At 40.2% G+C, this 24,299-nt stretch overlaps 2 protein-coding genes and 1 pseudogene across 3 annotated transcripts; 2 read left to right on the top strand and 1 right to left on the bottom strand.

Moving 5' to 3' along the window:
* The window catches only part of LOC110536537, a 7,345-nt pseudogene extending 6,007 nt beyond the window's left edge, over positions 1-1,338 (bottom strand).
* Positions 1,339-6,571: 5,233 nt separating this feature from the next.
* Positions 6,572-12,374, top strand: LOC110535196 (patched domain-containing protein 3). Of its 2 annotated transcripts, XM_021620060.2 has the most exons (4): positions 6,591-7,436; positions 7,683-7,810; positions 8,800-8,945; positions 9,118-12,374. In XM_021620060.2, exons 1-4 carry the CDS (start codon positions 6,753-6,755, stop codon positions 10,734-10,736), a joined length of 2,577 nt encoding a protein of 858 aa, XP_021475735.2. In that variant the 5' UTR covers positions 6,591-6,752; the 3' UTR covers positions 10,737-12,374. The 2 variants fall into 2 exon arrangements, with proteins under 2 accessions (XP_021475736.2, XP_021475735.2); XM_021620061.2 differs by lacking the exon at positions 7,683-7,810 and having other exon boundaries at positions 6,572-6,706.
* Positions 12,375-13,272: 898 nt separating this feature from the next.
* LOC110536536 lies at positions 13,273-15,661 on the top strand. Its single transcript, XM_021622301.2, has one exon. It carries the CDS (start codon positions 13,526-13,528, stop codon positions 15,659-15,661), a length of 2,136 nt encoding a protein of 711 aa, XP_021477976.2. The 5' UTR covers positions 13,273-13,525.
* Positions 15,662-24,299: the final 8,638 nt, after the last annotated feature.

Here is a 24,299-nt window from a genome sequence, read left to right as displayed (position 1 = left end):
GAAATGAATCAGACGGAGGCCCAGCTACAATAGTCCGAAAATGGATTTAGGAGAGTGTGCTAGCCTGTTGTACAAAACAATTAATTTTATACTGGCTTCGCACGCACACATTCACCCAAACATACGCACACAACAGTCACCCAAACATACGCACACAACAGTCACCCAAACATAAGCACACAACAGTCACCCAAACATACCACCCAAACATACCCACACAACAGTCACCCAAACATACGCACCCAAACATACATATTGTTTGACTGACTAAAACTCGTCATTAATTATAACTTTATGATTCTAGTCAATTTCTACAATTATATGGTTTCTGAGTGGAGTGTTCTAATCATTCCTTTAAAGCTATAAATTCCATCAACAGCTCACACACACAAAACACACACACATATGCATATTGACGCCACACACACACACACACACACACACACACACACACACACACACACACACACACACTACATACGCCACACACACACTCGCACATAGACACACTTTCACACCCTTATACACTCTTCACATACACTACTGCTACTCTGTGTATTATCTATCCTGATGGCCTAGTCACTTTACCCCTACCTACATGTACATGTTACCTCAATTACCAATTACATCCTACGTCACAACAGACCCTGGTTCGATCCCGGGCTGTATCACAACCGGCCATGATTGTAAATAATAATTTTTTCTTAACTAACTTGCCAAGTTAAATAAAGGTTAAATATTTCTATTTATTTTTTATTGTGCAATTTTGCTTACTTAATAACTCTGTGTGTTTTGAGAAAGGGAGAACTTTACATGGTTGGATATGCCTCCAGCTCCTTAGTCTCCTTAGTTCACCTGCATGGCCTTTATCTCGAAGGACTGATTGCAGTCCTCTAAGGAAATGCTGATAGATTTCCACCGATATCAATGCTTTCAATAAAGGCCACGCCAGTTTAATTTATTTTGTCAGACAGTATCTCCTTGGCCACAGTATCTACAGTCCTCAAGTGGATTTCTATATGAGTTATCCTCATTGTACTTGTATCCTTTTCATTTTCTTAAAACTTGTTATGCGGCAAAATTGGTGCAGAAGAGCTTGTCTGAGATCTACTTTTTTCCTCTGTCTGATACAGAATTGGTTAATTATTACGTTTAAGAACCAATATATTTTCTTCTCAATTTTTTTTCACTGTTAGTCTGCACCTTTTGAGGTGTACATCGTCAAGAACCTTAAAAACATAACAGTTTCTATTAAAAAAAATGAGAGGAAACCAGAACTTCCCTAGTTATCAAAATATTGCTAATAGGTTGAAGATATCATTTTCCACTAACCGTCATACTTCAGTATTTTGTGACAACTTGCACATTTCTGTAATAATGTGTGAACTAAAGAGAGAGAGAGAGATTTGCTGACAGCATGGAAAAGTCAACGTGAGGTGAGACGGGGACATTCAAATGATGTCATTATTAATGATGATCCAGCAGTAATGTTGGCTAGTAGGATACTTGCCAGTACCTGACTTACTCCGTAACCAATAGCAGTTTTAGCGCTGTAATATAACGCATCAGAAGGCCAACGTTTATTCCACTGTAGTTGTAAACTTTACAGGTGTAAAACAAACAAGCATTGTAACAGATAAGTAGGCAGATAACGTCAGACAACTTCTAGTGAAAAAAATAAGTTTCATGCTTTAGTATGATGAGCATCTGAAAAGTGTGTCATATCTATTTGTAGGAATCCTTTATCAAATTGGTATGTTCTGTACAATACGATACACGGGTAAATGGAGCCTGCCTTTCCAACTGAGGACATGTATCAATAAGGCTTTTTTTACATAACTCAAATGGCGTTCTATTAACTTAGCCATAGAACTTAGCCATAGAACATAGCCATAGAACATAGCCATAGAACATAGCCATAGAACATAGCCATAGAACTTAGCCATAGAACTCAGCCATAGAACTCAGCCATATAACTTAGCCATAGAACATAGCCATAGAACATAGCCATAGAACTTAGCCATAGAACTCAGCCATAGAACTCAGCCATAGAACTCAGCCATATAACTTAGCCATAGAACTTAGCCATAGAACATAGCCATAGAACTTAGCCATAGAACATAGCCATAGAACATAGCCATAGAACTTAGCCATAGAACATAGTCTATTTCCTGGAAGAGGAGAGCATGTAATATACAAGTATAGACGGATACCCAAACAGAAATAGTCAAAAGATGATCAGGTTTAATACAGTTGGAACCTGTTTCCATGTTGATGTGTTCCTCTCTCTTAATGTGTATTGTTAACGTGATCCTCTCTGTTAATGTGTATTGTTGACGTGTTCCTCTCTGTTAATGTGTATTGTTGACGTGTTCCTCTCTGTTAATGTGTATTGTTGACGTGTTCCTCTCTGTTAATGTGTATTGTTGACGTGTTCCTCTCTGTTAATGTGTATTGTTGACGTGATCCTCTCTCTTAATGTGTATTGTTAAAGTGATCCTCTCTCTTAATGTGTATTGTTGATGTGTTCCTATCTGTTAATGTGTATTGTTGACGTGTTCCTCTCTGTTAATGTGTATTAGTGAGCGGTTCCACTGGCAGCACTTTTAAACTCCATTACAGGTCTTCTTCTGTACTTTGGGGATAGAACCTGGTGGTAGTAGTTCTGTACTTTGGGGATAGAACCTGGTGGTAGTAGTTCTGTACTTTGGGGATAGAACCTGGTGGTAGTAGTTCTGTACTTTGGGGATAGAACCTGGTGGTAGTAGTTCTGTACTTTGGGGATAGAACCTGGTGGTAGAGGTTCTGTACTTTGGGGATAGAACCTGGTGGTAGTAGTTCTGTACTTTGGGGATAGAACCTGGTCGTAGTAGTTCTGTACTTTGGGGATAGAACCTGGTGGTAGAGGTTCTGTACTTTGGGGATAGAACCTGGTGGTAGTAGTTCTGTACTTTGGGGATAGAACCTGGTCGTAGTAGTTCTGTACTTTGGGGATAGAACCTGGTGGTAGTAGTTCTGTACTTAAAGGGGATAGAACCTGGTGGTAGAGGTTCTGTACTTAAAGGGGATAGAACCTGGTGGTAGAGGTTCTGTACTTTGGGGATAGAACCTGGTCGTAGTAGTTCTGTACTTTGGGGATAGAACCTGGTGGTAGTAGTTCTGTACTTTGGGGATAGAACCTGGTGGTAGTAGTTCTGTACTTTGGGGATAGAACCTGGTGGTAGTAGTTCTGTACTTTGGGGATAGAACCTGGTGGTAGTAGTTCTGTACTTTGGGGATAGAACCTGGTCGTAGTAGTTCTGTACTTTGGGGATAGAACCTGGTCGTAGTAGTTCTGTACTTAAAGGGGATAGAACCTGGTGGTAGAGGTTCTGTACTTAAATGGGATAGAACCTGGTGGTAGAGGTTCTGTACTTTGGGGATAGAACCTGGTCGTAGTAGTTCTGTACTTTGGGGATAGAACCTGGTGGTAGTAGTTCTGTACTTTGGGGATAGAACCTGGTCGTAGTAGTTCTGTACTTTGGGGATAGAACCTGGTGGTAGTAGGTCTGTACTTTGGGGATAGAACCTGGTGGTAGTAGTTCTGTACTTTGGGGATAGAACCTGGTGGTAGTAGTTCTGTACTTTGGGGATAGAACCTGGTGGTAGTAGTTCTGTACTTTGGGGATAGAACCTGGTGGTAGTAGTTCTGTACTTTGGGGATAGAACCTGGTGGTAGTAGTTCTGTACTTAAAGGGGATAGAACCTGGTGGTAGTAGTTCTGTACTTAAAGGGGATAGAACCTGGTGGTAGTAGTTCTGTACTTAAAGGGGATAGAACCTGGTGGTAGTAGTTTTTGAATTCAGATATTTTTTGTTAGTGCACTGACTGTTCAACTCTTCTACTTTCTCAGAGAAAACAACAAGGCAAGAAAATGATGTGTGTTTTACTCAACTGTTTTCCAACTTGTCAGAAACTTAATTGCGAAAGGGAAATACAGCCAGTGCACTAACAAAAAATATCTGAATTCAAAAACTACTACCACCAGGTTATATCCCCAAAAAGACCGTGTTTGACGATGAGTTATGATAAGGAAAGGTAAAGTTGACCTTTTTGAATTGCACTAGCATGCGGCAATCAGTGACATCAAACGTGTAGTTTTGACAAAGAACATTTTTTCCTGAATGATTCAGAAGGGAAAAGTACCGTTTGTTATTTAAGTTGCACAGATTAACAAACTGTCTAAGCATATTGCCAGGTTTGGTAAAAATACTTGTGTCCATGTGCATACAAGTTCATACGTGGTTTAAGCATCTTTGGTTGCTTCCAAATCAGAGGGCATAGCTCATATGTGGGTAGCTATTATGAAAACGAGGACCAATCATTGTCAGAGTATCAAAACAAATCAAATGTTATTTGTCACATACATATTGTTAGCAGATGTTAATGCGAGTGTAGCGAAATGCTTGTGCTTCTAGTTTCGACAGTGCAGTAATATCTAACAAGTAATCTAACAAATTCACAACGACTGCCTTATACACGCAAATGTAAGGGGATGGAATAAGAATATGTACATATATATATATATATATATGGACGTACGATGACCGTTCGGCATAGGTAAGATGCAATAGATGGTATAAAATACAGTATATACATTTGAAGTCTGAAGTTTACATACACCCTAGCCAAAGACATTTAAACTCAGTTTTTCACAATTCCTGACATTTAGTCCTCGTAAAAATTCCCTGTCTTAGGTCAGTTAGAATCACCACTTTATTTTAAGAATGTGAAATGTCAGAGTAATAGTAGAGAGAATGATTTATTTCAGCTTTTATTTCTTTCATCACATTCCCAGTGGGTCAGAAGTTTACATACGCTCAATTAGTATTTGGTAGCATTGCCATTAAATTGTTTAACTTGGGTCAAACGTTTTGGGTAGCCTTCCACAAGTTTCCCACAATAAGTTGGGTGAATTTTGGCCCATTTCTCCTGACAGAGCTGGTGTAACTGAGTCAGGTTTGTAGGCCTCCTTGCTCGCACACACTTTTTCAGTGGCCACCATTTTTCAATGATGGCCACTCCAATACCTTGACTTTGTTGTCCTTAAGCCATTTTGCCACAACTTTGGAAGTATGCTTGGGGTCATTGTCCATTTGGAAGACCCATCTGCAACCAAGCTTTATCTTCCTGACTGAGGTCTTGAGATGTTGCTTCAATATATCCACATAATTTTCCTGCCTCATGATGCCATCTATTTTGTGAAATGCACCAGTCTCTCCTGCAGAAAGGCACCCCCACAACATGATGCTGCCACCCCCGTGCCTCATGGTTGGGATGGTGTTCTTCGGCATGCAAGCCTCCTCCTTTTTCCTCCAAATGTAACAATGGTCATAATGGCCAAACAGTTACATTTTTGTTTCATTATTTCTCCAAAAAGTACAATCTTTGTTCCCATGTGCAGTTGCAAACCGTAGTCTGGCTTTTTAATGGTAGTTTTGGAGCAGTGGCTTGCTGAGCGGCCACTCATGGTCATGTTGATATAGGACTCGTTTTACTGTGGATATACAGTGGGGCAACAAAGTATTTAGTCAGCCACCAATTGTGCAAGTTCTCCCACTTAAAAAGATGAGAGAGGCCTGTAATTTTCATCATAGGTACACTTCAACTATGACAGACAAAATGAGAAAAAAAAAATCCAGAAAATCACATTGTAGGATTTGTAATGAACTACTTCCCGTCTCCCGGGGTCGTCGTTACACACATGAAACAATGTATTTGATTGTCTTTTATCGTACTCAAACATTATCGGCCCAAAAGTGAATCACAATGGATGAGGGCTCTTTTGACAGGTGTGTGTGTTTATATGCCGGTACATCAATATGAAGGTTAGATTAACAGGTCACCCAAACTGTACTTTTGACAGGGAAGTCATCCCAGGGGCAACCCCTGAAATTAAACAAAACATTACACAAGCAATGTTAATTAATAAAGACAAAACCTTGCATCCTAGCGATGAACTCCTAGTGTGGACCGACGCCGGAGAAGAGAAGCAGGTACGGGGAGTAGAACCTTTAATATGGAACAGACATCAACCTGGACAGAGACAGCATCAGAACCGGGTATGCAAAGACAAACAAACATTAATCCTGACAGCAGGGAACAGACATCAACCTGGACAGAGACAGCATCAGAACCGGGTATGCAAAGACAAACAAACATTAATCCTGAAGCAGGGAACAGACATCAACCTGGACAGAGACAGCATCAGAACCGGGTATGCAAAGACAAACAAACATTAATCCTGAAGCAGGGAACAGAGCTTGGGAACAAACACATATAGTGGCGGTAATGACATAGGTGATTGAGTCCAGGTGAGTCCAGGTGAGTCCAATAATAATTTAATGCGCGTAACGAGGGGAAGGCAGGTGTGTGTGTACTGATGGTGGCAGGAGTACGTAATGCTGGGGGAGCCTGGTACCTCCGAGCACCAGGGAGGGGGAGCTGGAGCAGGCGTGGCACCTAGTGATGTTATCACAACCCAAACAGATAAACCACCTTATTTGTTAATATGTAACCATTTATTGCCCTGACGCGGTCATGGTTGTGATGCATCCAGGGCTGGCAGAGCCGCTACTGAGGAAAACTCTTCACAGGAAGCTTATCATGTCACCATGTTCAGAGGAAGTATAGTTTATGACTGTAAAGTCAACAGATATAATTCAAGGTGAGTTATTTCTTCTAGTACCACAAGTTGAAAAGGAGAATAGAAAATGGCTGGGTGCAACACAGACTGCGTTGAGAAACCGATAGCTAGAGGATTTGAAATACTTGGGCGTTTTGTTGGTAGACACCACTTGTGGTTTTTTATTCTTCCCATGTTCATTTCTGCGGGTCTTGGCGGAGGATTTTACTTCCTTGCGGACAGAGAAGCTAACGGCATTGAAGAGATGTTCACACCTATGGACGGACCAGCGAAAGACGAACGACAAGAAGTGAAAGAATACTTTCCACAGAACGATAGCGACTTCTCACGTTTGCGGCTCTATACCGAAGGCACCTTTGCATCTCTCATAATTGTTACGCCCGCAGCAAATATCCTCACAAATCCTGCTTTTACAAAAATTATTGCTATGGATAGGGAAGTGAAAGCCATTGATGTAGGAACATTTAATTTCTCAAACCTTTGTGTTAAGAAAGGTGATGTGTGCGTGTCAAATTCAATCTTTGATATTGTAAAAACTCCCAATGTTACCACTATTGATTACCCATATCATGACAACATTTTCATCGCATCTGAAATCGGTGGTGTGAAACTGAAAACTGGATCAACTGAAATTGAAAGCGCAAAGGCAATTCGACTTTTTTACTTCTTAAAAGAAGACAACCAGACTGTAAATACGATGTGGCTGCAGAAGTTCATAGAGACGGCGTCGACGATGCAAAAAGAAGAAGGCGTGAGTACATGGTTTTAGAGATGAAACACAGGACATGTTCTCTTGTCAACTTGTATAGGATGGGTGTCTTCTCACCATGTTTAGGCCTACAGCCTAATTGATCAAACTGCACATTTAAGCTCCATTTAAAAAAAAAAAAAAAAACATGTCATGTCATGATAATTTGATTATTCGAACATTTTGAGTTGTTTTACTAATGTTACCTGAATATGGTCTTTGTATCTATATTCTTATTTGTCTTTGCAGATGACCATATCGTATTTTACATCAATATCAAGGGATGAAGAGTTTGAGAAGAGCTCTGACTCAATCATTCCCCTCTTCTCATTGACCTATGCCCTGGCCATCACCTTTTCAATCGTATCTTGTATAAGGTACCTTTTCCGATTTCAATAAATATAGGACAATGAATATAGGACAGCTCGAATGGAAAATCGCAATGACAGTGTTGACTGTAAAAAGCTAGATTTTGGGGCTAAATTCAAATCAAAAATCCACATTTTGACCCACAATGCTTTTTAAAAAGGCAAGTCAGAAAAGGACCATAACAAACAAACTATTTTATGAAAAACTCATTCTCAGCATTTACATTTGAATCATTTAGCAGACGCTCTTATCCAGAGCCATTTACAGGAGCAATCGGGGTTAAGTGCCTTGCTCAAGGGCACAGCGACTAGATTTTTCATCTAGTCATCTCTGGGATTTTACCTACAAGTAATGATCATGTTGTTTTAATCAGCTTCTTGGTATGCCACACCTGTCAGGTGTATGGATTATCTTAGCAAAGGAGAAATGCTCACTAACAGGAATGTAAACAAATGTGTTCACAAAATTTGAGAGAAATAAGATTTTTGTGCGTACGTAAAACTTTGGGGATCTTCTATTTCAGCTCATGAAACACTGGACCAACATTTTACATGTTGCGTTTCTATTTTTCTGTTCAGTATTATCATGAACAGTGATTGAAATCAAATGGAACGACCCAGCAGGAACTGACAGTAAAAACACAACTTCTCAAAACCGAGGTGGAGACGTTCATTACTGATGGGCACCACGACATCGATTTACAAATTGTTTTGCAGTGTCTTTCGTCGCACAGTAACATCGCTATTGCTACTATTTAATATCAATGTGAGGATTGAGAATCCAATTCCAGAGCCACTCGTTGGAGTCCGATGCGATTCCACATCATCAGTCAATATAGTACAGCTCAATTGAAAATGATAATAACAGCGTTTATTATCTGAAACTAGATTTGTGGCTCAAATCAGTCGAACCCACATTGTAACTGTATTACTGTTTTCAAGGCACATCAGAGAGCACTACTTATTAGAGTTTACCCACTAATGTTGTGTTTGTCTAGGTTGGACTGTGTTAGGAACAAGGTGTGGGTGGCGACCTTTGGTGTCCTCTCAGCTGGTATGGCGGTGTTGTCCAGTTTTGGGTTGTTGCTGTACTGTGGGATGCCCTTCGCTATGACTGTGGCAACAGCTCCATTCCTGATTCTGGGTAAGCTTACAAACTCTCATTATGATACAATAAACCAAATGCAACTGACATCCTGTTTAGACCTGATATGAAATGTACTCGGCTTGTGATCTTAACAGATGTGATCACAGGAATGAACACGGGTAGAAACAAGATCTGACATTTTGTAAAACAGTGTCCTTTTTCTCCACAGGAATTGGTGTTGACGACATGTTCATCATGATTTCTTGTTGGCAGCAGACTCAAGTTCATGACAACGTAGAGGACCGTATGGCAGCTACATACAAAGAGGCAGCTGTTTCTATCACCATCACAACACTAACTGATGCCCTGGCTTTCTTTATTGGTCTGTTAACTCCCTTTGGTTCTGTACAGTCCTTTTGTATGTATACTGGCACAGCTGTGCTGTTCTGCTACTTGTACAACATCACCTTCTTTGGTGCATTTCTGGCACTGAATGGAAGACGTGAAAAGAGCAACAGACATTGGCTGACCTGCATGAAGGTTTCAGAACCAGAGGAGAATTCTGAAAAGTACAACATCTGCTCTGTAGGGGGAGCTTATGATCATGAAACAGGAAAAGAGGAACCAATGCCAATTAACAACTTCTTTAAGACGTACTATGGTCCATTTCTAACAAATAATTGGACCAAGGGGTTTGTGATCCTGCTCTATGCTGTATATTTGGGCTCAAGCATCTATGGTTGCTTACAAATCCAAGAGGGCATAGACCTTAAAAATCTAGCAGCTGATAGCTCCTATGTGGGTAGCTATTATGATAATGAGGACGAATTCTTTTCAGAGTATGGCCCAAATGTTATGGTTGTTGTGACAGACAGTGCGTTTAAATATTGGGACGAAAGTGCTCGGAATATTCTTGACTCCTGCCTTCAAAACTTTGAAGGTCTACCAATGGTTTCTCAAAACAGGACCATATCTTGGCTCAATGAATATCTTACATTTGGAAAGATGACCCATTTGAATCTAAGTGAGGAAAACACATTCAAAAGGAATTTGTCTGCATTTCTCGAGAGGTCTGATTTCATACAAGATGTGAATTTTACAGACAACACAATATATGCTTCACGTGTGTTCATTCAGACAGTCAATGTCAGTACAGCTGTTGATGAAAAGAACATGTTGAACGAGCTTCGGGAGACCGCTAGTGATTGTTCAGTAAAGTTGGTTGTTTACCACCCAGCTTTCATATACTTTGACCAGTACGCAGTCATTGTTAGTAACACCATCCAAAACATTGTAGTTGCCACTCTTGCCATGCTGGTGATCTCCCTCCTGTTGATTCCCAACCCAATATGTTCTCTTTGGGTGACCTTTGCCATTGCCTCTGTCATAGTGGGCGTTGCTGGTTTCATGGCGTTTTGGGACGTCAATCTCGACTCTGTATCCATGATCAATCTTGTCATCTGCATCGGTTTCTCAGTGGACTTTTCCGCTCACATTTCCTATGCCTTCGTCTCTAGCGATAAGAGAACTGCTAACGAGAAGGCTATAGATGCGGTCTATCACTTGGGCTATCCTATCATACAGGGAGCTGTGTCTACTATCTTAGGAGTGGTGGCTCTGTCTGCTGCTGAGAGCTACATCTTCAGAACCTTCTTTAAGATCATGTTCTTGGTCATTTTGTTTGGGGCCGTCCATGGTATAGTGTTTATCCCTGTGTTTTTGTCTTTCTTTGGAATCTGCGGCGCTAAAGTTGGCAATGAAGAAGATGCAGGTGATAACCCTCGAGATAATACCTATCAATTGAAAAAGAAAATGAACGATAATATCGTTTGTGAAAACAATTTCTGACTGTCCTTAAAACTGCTGGGCCGGGTGGTCATTAATTCTTGAAGCAGCTAAGCACTATCCCCGCAGCTGAAGGATTTGCACCTGTTTCTACTGATAACTATCAGACATAGAAACTGCTAGAAAAAAAACATAAAATAAAGTTAATGATAAAAGTGTATTGTGTATGGACGCTTAGTAAATCTGACTTGCATTTAACACATGTAATTATGTTTGAGTCATAGTTGTAATATGTAGGAATCTATAGAATAAGAATGTCTAAGTCATTCTGAAAAACACATAAACACAGTAGGTTATATGTTATAGATTACAGGTTACAGGTTATAGGTAACACATTCTTTGTTGTTGGTACTGAGTTTGTGTCATGCATTGCAAAGGTAAAAAAAAAATATATATATATATATGTGTGTGTGAGATTTCATATTTAATTTCTATTTAGTCATATTGAGTTTCAGTCTATCAAACTGTGCGATATAGTTTTTTCTGTAGTGTCTATTTTTTTAACAATGTTTATTCATTTGGTTTGTGTTTTTCCACAAGGCATTTGAAGTGTCCTGTTTATTATTTTACTACATCTGTTAATTACACGCAAGTAGACTATGTTGATGATATTAATGGTAGATTAATCCGTATCGCGGATGTTCAACGTTACAGTGTGAGTGCAATTTAACACCAGAAAAGTCATTTTGACTTCAAACATTCTAACAGTCTAATAAATATATTTCATAAATGCAATTGGGAAAAAAAAAGAATAATGTGGCTATGTTTATGAAGGTCATCAGAGTAATCTTGAAAAAGATTTCAAGAAACACAATAGCTTTCTCATTAGTTTATGTTACTATAGGCTACCTGTTGCAGCATGCTCAAATGCAGAGTTTGATTTTAGCTTTGATTTAGTTATTTGGCATATTTATAGTAGTTATAATATATATTATTATTATTATTATTATTATTATTATAACTATTATAATAGTTATTTGGGAATGGTAAGGGAAACCTCTGAATATCTTTCTGATACTATGTGGAAATCAAACACGTTCTACCTGCATCTGTTGAAGGATTTGAAAAATGTAACTTTTTGGCCTCTCACGGAGGAGGAGAAAATAAATTACATGTCCTCTTTAAAACTGCTTTTATAAGACAAATGATGTTTGTGACATTGAAATTCTTACAGCATACACGTGTTTAAATAGACTTATTTAGAAAAGGAAAAGGCTTGACTTTGAAAATGCTAGAGATATTTGAATTTTTAAATTCGTATGGAGTCAAAATGACTTACTCGGCTCTTCTAATACTGAAGGTGTACTTCCTGTTAGCGGAGGGTAAATTCAGGGTAAATGCGGCATATGTCGACTCAATCGGTTTACATTTCTAATGTTTCAGCGATACAGACTGAATGGAGCCCTTAGTAAAAAAATCATGAATAAACTGTTGATTGTCACCAACTTCCATATTTGGCCTATACAATTTTTTATATTTTATGTGCAAATTCAGAGTCATTTCGTTACTATGCTATTATATTCGCTATGATATTCTTATATGTTATGTGGAGTACTAATGACTTATCATGTAATCTTCCAAGGCATTGACTCAGCTTTAACTAAACGAGTACCTTCGTGACTTTCTGGTGCATTCTGGCAGCACAACATCCCTGCAGTCCTCTCCACCGAAACGAGCGCACCTAGCCTACTCGTTTGCCTCACGAAAATGTTTATAATGCAATGAGAGGCCACATGTGTGGCTGTTGTAGAAAAACACTGGGAATATTTGGTTGAATAAAAATGTCTGTCTGGTCTCAGGAAAAAAAACATTATTTTTCCAAATGGATTGAAGTAGCAGCAAATGTGTTGAATGAGTAAATAATAAACATGGAGAGCCTCACAAGTTTGTCGAAATGACCTTATGTCTTTCAATCTAATAGGCACGTTACTTACTTTTGTACATATTCATCAGAAACTTTTTGTAAGTAGTTAGGCCTGTCTTCTCCAAGATTAGCTGGGTTTTAGCCCAAAATAATTGGATAAATATATAAATATGAGTAGTTGACATACAGACCTATCTTCACAGGTCCAAAAAGTTGGACCCATTTGGGAATGGACCTGTGGCTTTCCCACCCGGACCGTAGACCTGGTCCAATCCGAGTGAGAGAAGCAGCATAAAAGTAATTTTTCTAAGGTACTTTATTAAACGGAGCTGATAAAGCATGGGAGAAGGGAGAGAGGAGTGCCACCCTAGCAGTTGAGGGAGAGGCCGCACTGTGAGCGAGGGACACAGGGAGCAAGGAGGGAGTGAGAGACAAGGAGGGAGGGAGAGACGAGAGACAGCAACCAACCAAGCCGACTAGTGCTATAGTAGACCAATAGCTGCCATAGCTAGGTTATTTATTATCAAATATGATGACATAGTTCCTGCCCTGACTGCATCAAACCCGGGAGAAGATAGTTAAGCAACATAGCTAATGTTAGCTAGCTAGGCTAATTGAGACCTGCAGTGCTCGCGTTTTCTCATCCTGCAGTTACAAACAACAACATCTCCATTCAGAATATTAAGTAGCAACCTACCTGTAGGCTCTTTGTTGTAGTAGCCTATCCTTTTAACTTTCAATTATTTTGTCCTTTTAATTCCATTGATTATATAGCTCCTAACTTTTGCTACACACGGAGGATCTATGACTGTAACCTATTGCCGTCTTTGATGAGTTTAAGGAGTTTTTTTCAGTTGTCACAGTTCCAGAAGAATTGCTGTCTCAGTTGCATGAATACTGCATTCAACCCGTAGTGTTAGACTTCCTGATGCAACTTGCTCCTGTTACAGTAGCATATGGAGTCTCTTCAAGGCCCAGGTTTCCTGTCAAAATAGGCAGCTTGACAGTGTTTGAACCTCTGCAAGAGGAAATGATTGTGTATCTGAAAGCAATTGATGAAGGTGTTGATCACTATGAAGTATGTGGTTGCTTTACAGACAAAGAGGGAAGAGTTTTGGTTGAGCTTAAGCATGTGGTGATTAAATATCTTGGGAGCCGCTCTCATGTTGTGGAAGAATACTTCTTCCACAATGAATTCAATGTTGTCTGTGAGGATATCATCTCCTCTAATGCCAGCGAGGCACCAAAGGCCTTGGTATTTTCCGACCAGGTAGGCCTTCCAAAAGCCATGCAACCACACTTAAGTTCACAGTCTAGATACATCTCCTTCACACAATCTAAGGAGGTCTTGAGCCAAGGATTTCCTACACTCCTGGCAAGCCTTAATATCACAGATCTCAACAAACACTTCCAGGAAGTCTTATTTGTGTGGGGTCAGGAAGATGTGACTTCACTGAGAACTGAGTATGTTCTGGAGAGTATGATAAGCTGCTGTGAGATGCTCAGGAAAATTGTCCTGTCATTGAGGGCCATGCAATTTACAAATTTCATCAGAGTAATAACCTACTGGTCGGCGGAGGATACGGTGGACCACATCAGCGCAGGCTTTGTCCTGTCAGGCATGACTAGATCGTGTGCTGCAGAAATGGAAAAGCTTTCCTTCCAGCTGATTGACATCAACTCTGTCTCTACAGAAGACATCATAGCTCTGTCTCAGGTCTTAAAGTCATACCGTTGCAAAAGATACCCAGAGTTGGTTGTGAAAGGTGGGCTGATTTTGAAACCTGATTTTGTACATACTCCCATTGGAAGCATTGAGAGCACTGAGGGAAGCATTTTCTCCTCAATGTCTGAGCCATGCATCTTTCAGACAAATGACCCCTGCAGAATGACTAGCTTGTCTGCCATTCCTTGTGATGTTGACAACACAAACATCCATAAGAAATCAGTTAAGATTCAGCTCAGTAAGATAGGCGTTCATTCCTCAGACTACTATCCTGTCAGTGTCTCTGGGCTGAACTATGGTCAGACAATGTACTGGAACAATCACACATCTCAGAACCACCAGCTTCTGGCTCTTGACTTCAGTGGTACTGTCACAGCTGTAGGGAAAGATGTGAACACACTGAAAGTGGGAGATGACGTAGTATCATGTTATCCCATTGCTGCATCTTCTAAGATTGTGATTCCTGAAGCAGCTTGCTACAAGACAAAGAGGCTTACATTTCTGAAGGAGGCTCCTTGTGTGTCCTACTTTGTTTTGGCATGGGAAATACTGCACAGACTGTTACCTACCATCAAACAACGGAGAAGGTTGAGCATCATCTCCTCTGTTCCTGACTCAAGTCTGCTGAAGGTCCTAATCCAGACAGCAAACAAATCAAGATGGAATGCCATTGTATGGACACAGTGCAGTGGAATGTTTGCTGATGCAATTCTCCTCCTTCCACCATTTGATAAATCTCTGTTGGCAGAAGTCAGCAATTGTCCTGATGTCAGACATGTTGTCATTGTCTGTGAATCCCAGTCCCACTGCTTGCTTGAACAGAGTGTGTTCCAGAATGTTAAGGATAGTGTTCACATCCAGACTCTTCAGATGTCCAGCATCTTACAAAAGGGATCACTCATTGCCAAGAGGCCACAGATTTATAATTGGCTAAAGTCCATGCATTTGGGAATTTCTCTAGAGACCTCTACCTTACAAAGAATGTCATCCGGTAGCATTGACTTCCTGTCTGTTGAGTCGTACTTCAGCTCAAAGACCCTGTCTGTTGTGGCGCTGGGTAAAGATGATTCCAAAGGCACACTGTCCAACATTCAGTTGCTGCCTAAACCAACCCAGCTATTCCAGAAGAAGTCTGTGTACATTGTCACAGGTGGTCTCTCTGGGCTGGGGTTTGAAACAGTGAAGTTCTTTACTCAGAAAGGTGGAGAGTACATCGTCATACTCTCCAGAAGTAGCCCCACACCAGACATACAGCAGGAGATAGTCAGAGACAATGGAGTGCCCATATTGTATGGATGGGATGTGATGTCTCTGTCTCTGAGCATGTGCTCAGAGTGATTGGTCTCATTGGTCAGAAGTTTCCCTCTTGTCCAATCAAAGGGGTGTTTCACAGTGCAGTCGTCCTGCATGATGGATTGATTGAAAACCCTTGACAAATCCCACTTTGAGAAAGTCCTAAAGCCCAAGGTGAATGGAGGTCTGAATCTGCACCACGCCACAAAACACTGTTAGACTACTTTGAGAGCTGCTACTCCTCTATCGCCTCACAAACCAAAATGATCATATTTGACCAAATGGTCGAGCTCTAAACATGCACAAATTCCCATAGGAACACAGCCATTTTAAAAGCACAGGGGCCTTGTGCAGGAATGAATGATACATATGAACTTTAAACTTGTTGTTTTTTTAAACTGAAGTCATAACCTTTTCACTGATGTAATCAGATCTCATGTCTGATCCCCAGTTCGTCCACTAGATTGCAGTAGAATATCACATGACATAACTTGGTCACTTGAAACCATTCTGGTATGTCACTGTACTAAAAGAGACTTTCTGACTTCTAAAATTTACCCAATCAGGGCTTTCTGTTTATAACGTTTAAAAAAAATGAAATGAATAAAACACATTTTACACAAGGAAACGTCAAACTAGTTTTCCCATTCGTTTTTTCCATTGGAAACGAGTGAGACAGATGTGCGTGTGTGTGTGTGTGTGTGTGTGTGTGTGTGTGTGTGTGTGTGTGTGTGTGTGTGTGTGTGTGTGTGTGTGTGTGTGTGTGCACGTGTTATGGGAGAGCAATGACTAGTAAAATAGTTCTCGTGAATGACCTCATTACTGAACGCAAAGTTGATTGGGTGGCTGTCTCCATACTATAGTGTCGCTCTTATTGAAGCCCCCCCCCCCCACCAGACTACACATTTTCGAACTCTATCATTAATGGGAAAAAGGGTGGGGATGATAAAATCATTGTGTTGGGTGATTTTAATATTCACATTGACAAAGACACTGACTCCAAGGCCATTGAATTTATGAATCTTTTGAAATCTATGGACTTTATCCAACATGTTACTGGGCCCTTCCATAACTGTGGCCATACTCTGGACCTGGTTATTACCAAGGGGCTTTCTACTGGGCCCACCCATAACCACAGCCATACTCTGAACCTGGTTCTTACCAAGGGGCTTTCTACTGGGCCCACCCATAACCACAGCCATACTCTGGGCCTGGTTATTACCAAGGGGCTTTCTACTGGGCCCACCCATAACCGCGGCCATACTCTGGGCCTGGTTATTACCAAGGGGCTTTCTACTGGGCCCCCCCATAACTACAGCCATACTCTGGGCCTGGTTATTACCAAGGGGCTTTCTACTGGGCCCCCCCCATAACTACAGCCATACTCTGGACCTGGTTATTACCAAGGGGCTTTCTACTGGGCCCACCCATAACTACAGCCATACTCTGGGCCTGGTTATTACCAAGGGGCTTTCTACTGGGCCCCCCCATAACTACAGCCATACTCTGGGCCTGGTTATTACCAAGGGGCTTTCTACTGGGCCCCCCCATAACTACAGCCATACTCTGGGCCTGGTTATTACCAAGGGGCTTTCTACTGGGCCCCCCCATAACTACAGCCATACTCTGGACCTGGTTATTACCAAGAGGTTATTGACATATCCTCTATTGTTGATGTTGCTCTATCTGATCACCACTGTGGATTTATAGTACCTTGTTGCCCACAGCACGGAGTAATACTGAACACATTATTAAGAAACGTAATCTGACCTCTGAAGTGCCTTGAGTGATTAAACAATACTCTACCACCTATTCTGCCTTCCTCTTGCGATGGTTAACTTTCATAGCAAATTAAGGGCAACCGTTGATGCCACAACTTGAGTAAAGTTGAAAAAGGTCACATCCAAACAGAGAGCCCATTGGATGAGAGAGAAAATGAATGAATTAAAGAGAAATTGCAGACAGGCGGAGACGAAGTGGAGAAAGTCAAAGTTGCAGGTCCATTATGATATTCTGTGAGAGCAACTTGGCATCGGGAATAAGGCAATTAGAAATGACAGAAGGGCAAATTTCTCTGACTTGATCACTAATTATCAGAATGACTTGAGAGTGCTCTTCTCGATCATTGATGGCCTGATTAATCCTACGAGCTTCTCCTTCACGTCTCTATGGATTAAAATGACAAACCCATGTGAACTTCCTTCCACATATAAATGTGATGAGTTTGCGGCAGAGACTTCAGAGATAAGATAACAAACATTAGGCTGGGTGTTAGTCAAGCAAGACCTGATGAGAAGTTTGATGATACAGGGCCTTCGGGAAGTATTCAGACCCCTTGACTTTTTCCCACATTTTGTTACGTTACAGCCTTATTCTAAAATGGATTAAATAATAAAGAAACCCTCAGCAATCAACACATACATAGTAGCTATAACCTATGGTCACCATAGTAGCCATAAACTATGGTCACCATAGTAGCCATAACCTATGGTCACCATAGTAGCCATAACCTATGGTCACCATAGTAGCCATAAACTATGGTCACCATAGTAGCCATAACCTATGGTCACCATAGTAGCCATAACCTATGGTCACCATAGTAGCCATAACCTATGGTCACCATAGTAGCCATAACCTATGGTCACCATAGTAGCCATAACCTATGGTCACCATAGTAGCCATAACCTATGGTCACCATAGTAGCCATAACCTATGGTCACCATAGTAGCCATAACCTATGGTCACCATAGTAGCCATAACCTATGGTCACCATAGTAGCCATAACCTATGGTCACCATAGTAGCCATAACCTATGGTCACCATAGTAGCCATAACCTATGGTCACCATAGTAGCCATAACCTATGGTCACCATAGTAGCCATAACCTATGGTCACCATAGTAGCCATAACCTATGGTCACCATAGTAGCCATAACCTATGGTCACCATAGTAGCTATAACCTATGGTCACCATAGTAGCCATAACCTATGGTCACCATAGTAGCCCACAGTTGAAGTTGGAAGTTTACATACACTTAGGTCGGAGTCATAAAAACTTGTTTTTCAACCACTCCACAAATTTCTTGTTCACAAACTATAGTTTTGGCAAGTCGGTTAGGACATCTACTTTGTGCATAACACAAGTCATTTTTCCAACAATTGTTTACAGACAGATTATTTCACTTATAATTCACTGTATCACAATCCCAGTGGTTCAGAAGTTTACATGCACTAAGTTGACTTTGCCTTTAAACAGCTTGGAAAATTCCAGAAAATGATGTCATGGCTTTAGACGCTTCTGATAGGCTAATTGACATAATTTGAGTCAATTGGAGGTGTACCTGTGGATGTATTTCAAGGCCTTCCTTCAAACTCAGTGCCTCTTTGCTTGACATCATGGGAAATTCAAAAGAAAGAAGACCTCAGAAAAAAAACTTGTAGACCTCCACAAGTCTGGTTCATCCTTGGGAGCAATTTACAAGCGCCTGAAGGTACCACGTTCATCTGTACAAACAATAGTACGCAAGTATAAACACCATGGGACCACGCAGCCTTCATACTGCTCAGGAAGGAGACGCTTTCTGTCTCCCAGAAACTAACGTACTTTGGTGCAAAAAGCACAAATCAATCCCAGAACAACAGCAAAGTACCTTGTGAAGATGCTGGAGGAAACAGGTACAAAAGTATCTATATCCACAGTAAAACAAGTCCTATATTGACATAACCTGAAAGGCCGCTCAGCAAGGAAGAAGCCACTGCTCCAAAACTGCCATAAAAAAAAGCCAGACTACAGTTTGCAACTGCACATGGGGACAAAGATCGTACTTTTTGGAGAAATGTCCTCTGGTCCGATGAAACAAAAATAGAACTGTTTGGCCATAATGACCATCGTTATGTTTGGACGAAAAGGGGGAAGGATTGCAAGCCAAAGAACACCATCCCAACCGTGAAGCACGGGGGTGGCAGCATCATGTTGTAGGGGTGCTTTGCTGCAGGAGGGACTGGTGCACTTCACAAAATAGATGGCATCACGAGTGGGAAAATTATGTGGATATATTGAAGCAACATCTCAAGACAGTCAGGAAGTTAAAGCTTGGTCGCAAATGGGTCTTCCAAATGGACAATGACCCCAAGTATACTTACAAAGTTGTGGCAAAATGGCTTACGGACAACAAAGTCAAGGTATTGGAGTCACAAAGCCCTGACCTCAATCCCATAGAAAATTTGTCGGCAGAACTAAAAAAGTGTGTGCGAGCAAGGAGGCCTACAAACCTGACTCAGTTACACCAGCTCTGTCAGGAGGAATGGGCCAAAATTCACCCAACTTATTGTGGGAAGCTTGTGGAAGGCTACCCAAAACGTTTGACCCAAGTTAAACAATTTAAAGGCAATGCTAACAAATACTAATTGAGTGTATGTAAACTTCTGACCAACTGGGAATGTGATGAAAGAAATAAAAGATGAAAGAAATATATTTTTCTGACATTTCACATTCTTAAAATAAAGTGGTGATCCTAACTGACCTAAGACAGGGAATTTTTACTAGGATTAAATGTCAGGAATTGTGAAAAACTGAGTTTAAATGTATTTGGCTAGGGTGTATGTAAACTTCTGACTTCAACTATATGTATATAATGTATATATATATATACATTTAGTTTTGAAAGAATACATCTACAAATTAGATTATTCCAGCTTCATTAATAAATGAGTAAAGATGACATTTTCACTAGTTTAATATTATTGTATATAGTATTTTATAGTAAACTGTGTTAGAGACATGAGCATCTTCTCTGTTTGCCCACAGGGACTGTGCACCAGCCAACTGCTCGCGGCCTGCTTCAGATGATGACACGGCTCAGAAACTATGGGAGCTAAGCTGCAGGATGCTTTCTGTATCATGGGATTGAATACCTCAGAAATACGGTGTATGGTTTTCATTGAGATGTCATTTGATGAGATATATGGTATATATGGTTGACATAGATTTTTTTTTTTAAATACTGTACAAATTGTCATAATGTGATATTGCACATCAATAATTAATTACACTAACATTTTGGGCATTTACGAACTCAGCATTTCATATTAGGAATTCTACTGTATCTTTACACCATACAGTGGTTTTCATATTAGAATTCTACTGTATCTTTACAGCATACAGTGGTTTTCATATTAGAATTCTACTGTATCTTTACAGCATACAGTGGTTTTCATATTAGAATTCTACTGTATCTTTACAGCATACAGTGGTTTTCATATTAGAATTCTACTGTATCTTTACACCATACAGTGGTTTTCATATTAGAATTCTACTGTATCTTTACACCATACAGTGGTTTTCATATTAGAATTCTACTGTATCTTTACAGCATACAGTGGTTTTCATATTGGAATTCTACTGTATCTTTACACCATACAGTGGTTTTCATATTAGAATTCTACTGTATCTTTACAGCATACAGTGGTTTTCATATTAGAATTCTACTGTATCTTTACAGCATACAGTGGTTTTCATATTGGAATTCTACTGTATCTTTACACCATACAGTGGTTTTCACATTAGAATTCTACTGTATCTTTACACCATACAGTGGTTTTCATATTAGAATTCTACTGTATCTTTACAGCATACAGTGGTTTTCATATTAGAATTCTACTGTATCTTTACAGCATACAGTGGTTTCCATATTAGAATTCTACTGTATCTTTACAGCATACGGTGGTTTTCATATTAGAATTCTACTGTATCTTTACACCATACAGTGGTTTTCATATTGGAATTCTACTGTGTCTTTACACCATACAGTGGTTTTCATATTAGAATTCTACTGTATCTTTACAGCATACAGTGGTTTTCATATTGGAATTCTACTGTATCTTTACACCATACAGTGGTTTTCATATTGGAATTCTACTGTATCTTTACACCATACAGTGGTTTTCATATTGGAATTCTACTGTATCTTTACAGCATACAGTGGTTTTCATATTGGAATTCTACTGTATCTTTACACCATACAGTGGTTTTCATATTAGAATTCTACTGTATCTTTACAGCATACAGTGGTTTTCATATTAGAATTCTACTGTATCTTTACAGCATACAGTGGTTTTCATATTGGAATTCTACTGTATCTTTACAGCATACAGTGGTTTTCATATTGGAATTCTACTGTATCTTTACAGCATACAGTGGTTTTCATATTAGAATTCTACTGTATCTTTACAGCATACAGTGGTTTTCATATTGGAATTCTACTGTATCTTTACAGCATACAGTGGTTTTCATATTGGAATTCTACTGTATCTTTACAGCATACAGTGGTTTTCATATTAGAATTCTACTGTATCTTTACAGCATACAGTGGTTTTCATATTAGAATTCTACTGTATCTTTACAGCATACAGTTGTTTTCATATTAGAATTCTACTGTATCTTTACAGCATACAGTGGTTTTCATATTAGAATTCTACTGTATCTTTACACCATACAGTGGTTTTCATATTAGAATTCTTTAAACAACATAATTCTAAAATGTTTTCTACAAAACTTGCAACTACCAAGGGATCTCTTCAGCATGATGTAATTTCCCTAAATTGTCTATTTGTCTAATGATAGAGAATTAAAATGTATTCACATCAGCATGATTATAAGTGTGTATTTTATTTTTCTATTTATATGCTGTTGTAAATTATAAAAGTAATCAGATTTGGACAGTTTGCTAAATTTGTATTTTTTAAACACATGGGCATAAATATTTTGTATATCGCTAAATCTCTGCTTGACTTTTGATATTCCAATATTCCCCAATCCTCAGTCTTCTAGTTCATTGCTCCTTCATCTGCTGCACACTACACATGTTGTTGAACACAACCAGAATAAACAGGAATAACATGGGATGAAAGTAGCGTTATACACTACTTTAAGATGATCTAACGTGTCCCATGATACTCGGAAAGATTGAAAGACAACATTTCCTAACAAACTATAATCAATTATTCAGGATAATACATACACTACATGTCTAAAAGTATGTGGACAACTGCATGTTGGACATCTCATTCCAAAATCATGGGCATTAAGATGGAGTTGCCCCCCCCCCCCCCCCTTCCTTTGCTGCTATAACAGCCTCCACTCTTCTGGGAAGGTTTTCTACTAGATGTTGGAACATTGCTGCTATAACAGCCTCCACTCTTCTGGGAAGGCTTTCCACTAGATGTTGGAACATTGCTGCTATAACAGCCTCCACTCTTCAGGGAAGGCTTTCCACTAGATGTTGGAACATTGCTGCTATAACAGCCTCCACTCTTCTGGGAAGGCTTTCCACTAGATGTTGGAACATTGCTGATATAACAGCCTCCACTCTTCTGGGAAGGTTTTCTACTAGATGTTGGAACATTGCTGATATAACAGCCTCCACTCTTCTGGGAAGGCTTTCCACTAGATGTTGGAACATTGCTGCGGGGACTTGCTTCCATTCAGCCACGAGCATTTGTGAGATTTGGCACTGATGTTGGGCGATTAGGCCTGGTTTGCAGTCTCCGTTCCAATTCATCCCAAAGGTGTTTGATTAGATTGAGGTCAGGGCTCTGTGCAGGCCAGTCAAGTTCTTCCACACCGACCGCGCTTTGTGCACGGGGGCATTATCAAACTGAAACAGGAAAGGTCCTTCCCCAAACTGTTGCCACAAAGTTGGAAGCACAGAATCGACTAGAATGTAATTGTATGCTGTAGTGTTAAGATTCCCCTTCACTGGAACTAAGGGGCCCGAACCATGAAAAACAGCCCCAGACAATTATTCCTCCTCCAAAGTTTTCAGTTGGCACTATGCAATGGGGCAGGTAGCGTTCTCCTGGCGTCCGCCAAACCTAGATTCATCCGTGGGACTGCCAGATGGTGAAGCGTGATTCATCACTCCAGAGAACGTGTTTCCACTGCTCCAGAGTCCAATGGCAGCGAGTTTTACACCAGTCCAGTCGACACATGGAAACCTATTTCATGAAGCTCCCGATTAACAGTTTTTGTCCTGACGTTGCTTCCAGAGGTTAGTGAGTGTTTCAACTGAGGACAGATGATTTTTACGGGCTACAAGCTTCAGCACTCGCCGGTCCCGTTCTGTGAGCTTGTGTGGCTTACCTCTTAGCGTCTGAGTCGTTGTTGCACCTGTACTTTTCCACTTCACAATAACATCACTTACAGTTGACCAGGGCAGAAATTTGACATGTGCCAATGTTTGTTTATGGAGATTGCTTGGCTGTGTACTCGATTTCATACACCTGTTGGCAACGGCTGTGGCTGAAATAGACGAATCCACTAATTTGAAGGGGTGTCCACATACTTTTGCATATATAGTGTATTTTATTTGTAAAAACCAATCACCGTATTTGAAAGGTTGTCTACTTTTTACCATAAAAGAAAAAGAGGAATGATAATCCTGCACAGAATAAAAATATAAACGATACATGCAATGATTTTACTAAGATACAGTACATAATTTATGGATTTCCCATGACTGGGCAGGGGCGCAGCCATGGAGAAATTAAGCACTGGCCACAACACATTATTTGCTCTATAGCGGTGACAAACGGTGCCCACAAACTGTTAGGGCCGACATAAAGCTGTTAGGGCCGACATAAAGCTGTTAGGGCCTACATAAAGCTGTTAGGGCCTACATAAAGCT

This window comes from Oncorhynchus mykiss, chromosome 11 (genome assembly GCF_013265735.2).
Source record: "Oncorhynchus mykiss isolate Arlee chromosome 11, USDA_OmykA_1.1, whole genome shotgun sequence".
Lineage (NCBI taxonomy): Eukaryota > Metazoa > Chordata > Actinopteri > Salmoniformes > Salmonidae > Oncorhynchus > Oncorhynchus mykiss.
The sequence above is the reverse complement of the archived record's forward strand: the minus strand, read 5'-3'. Positions and strand labels throughout refer to the sequence as shown.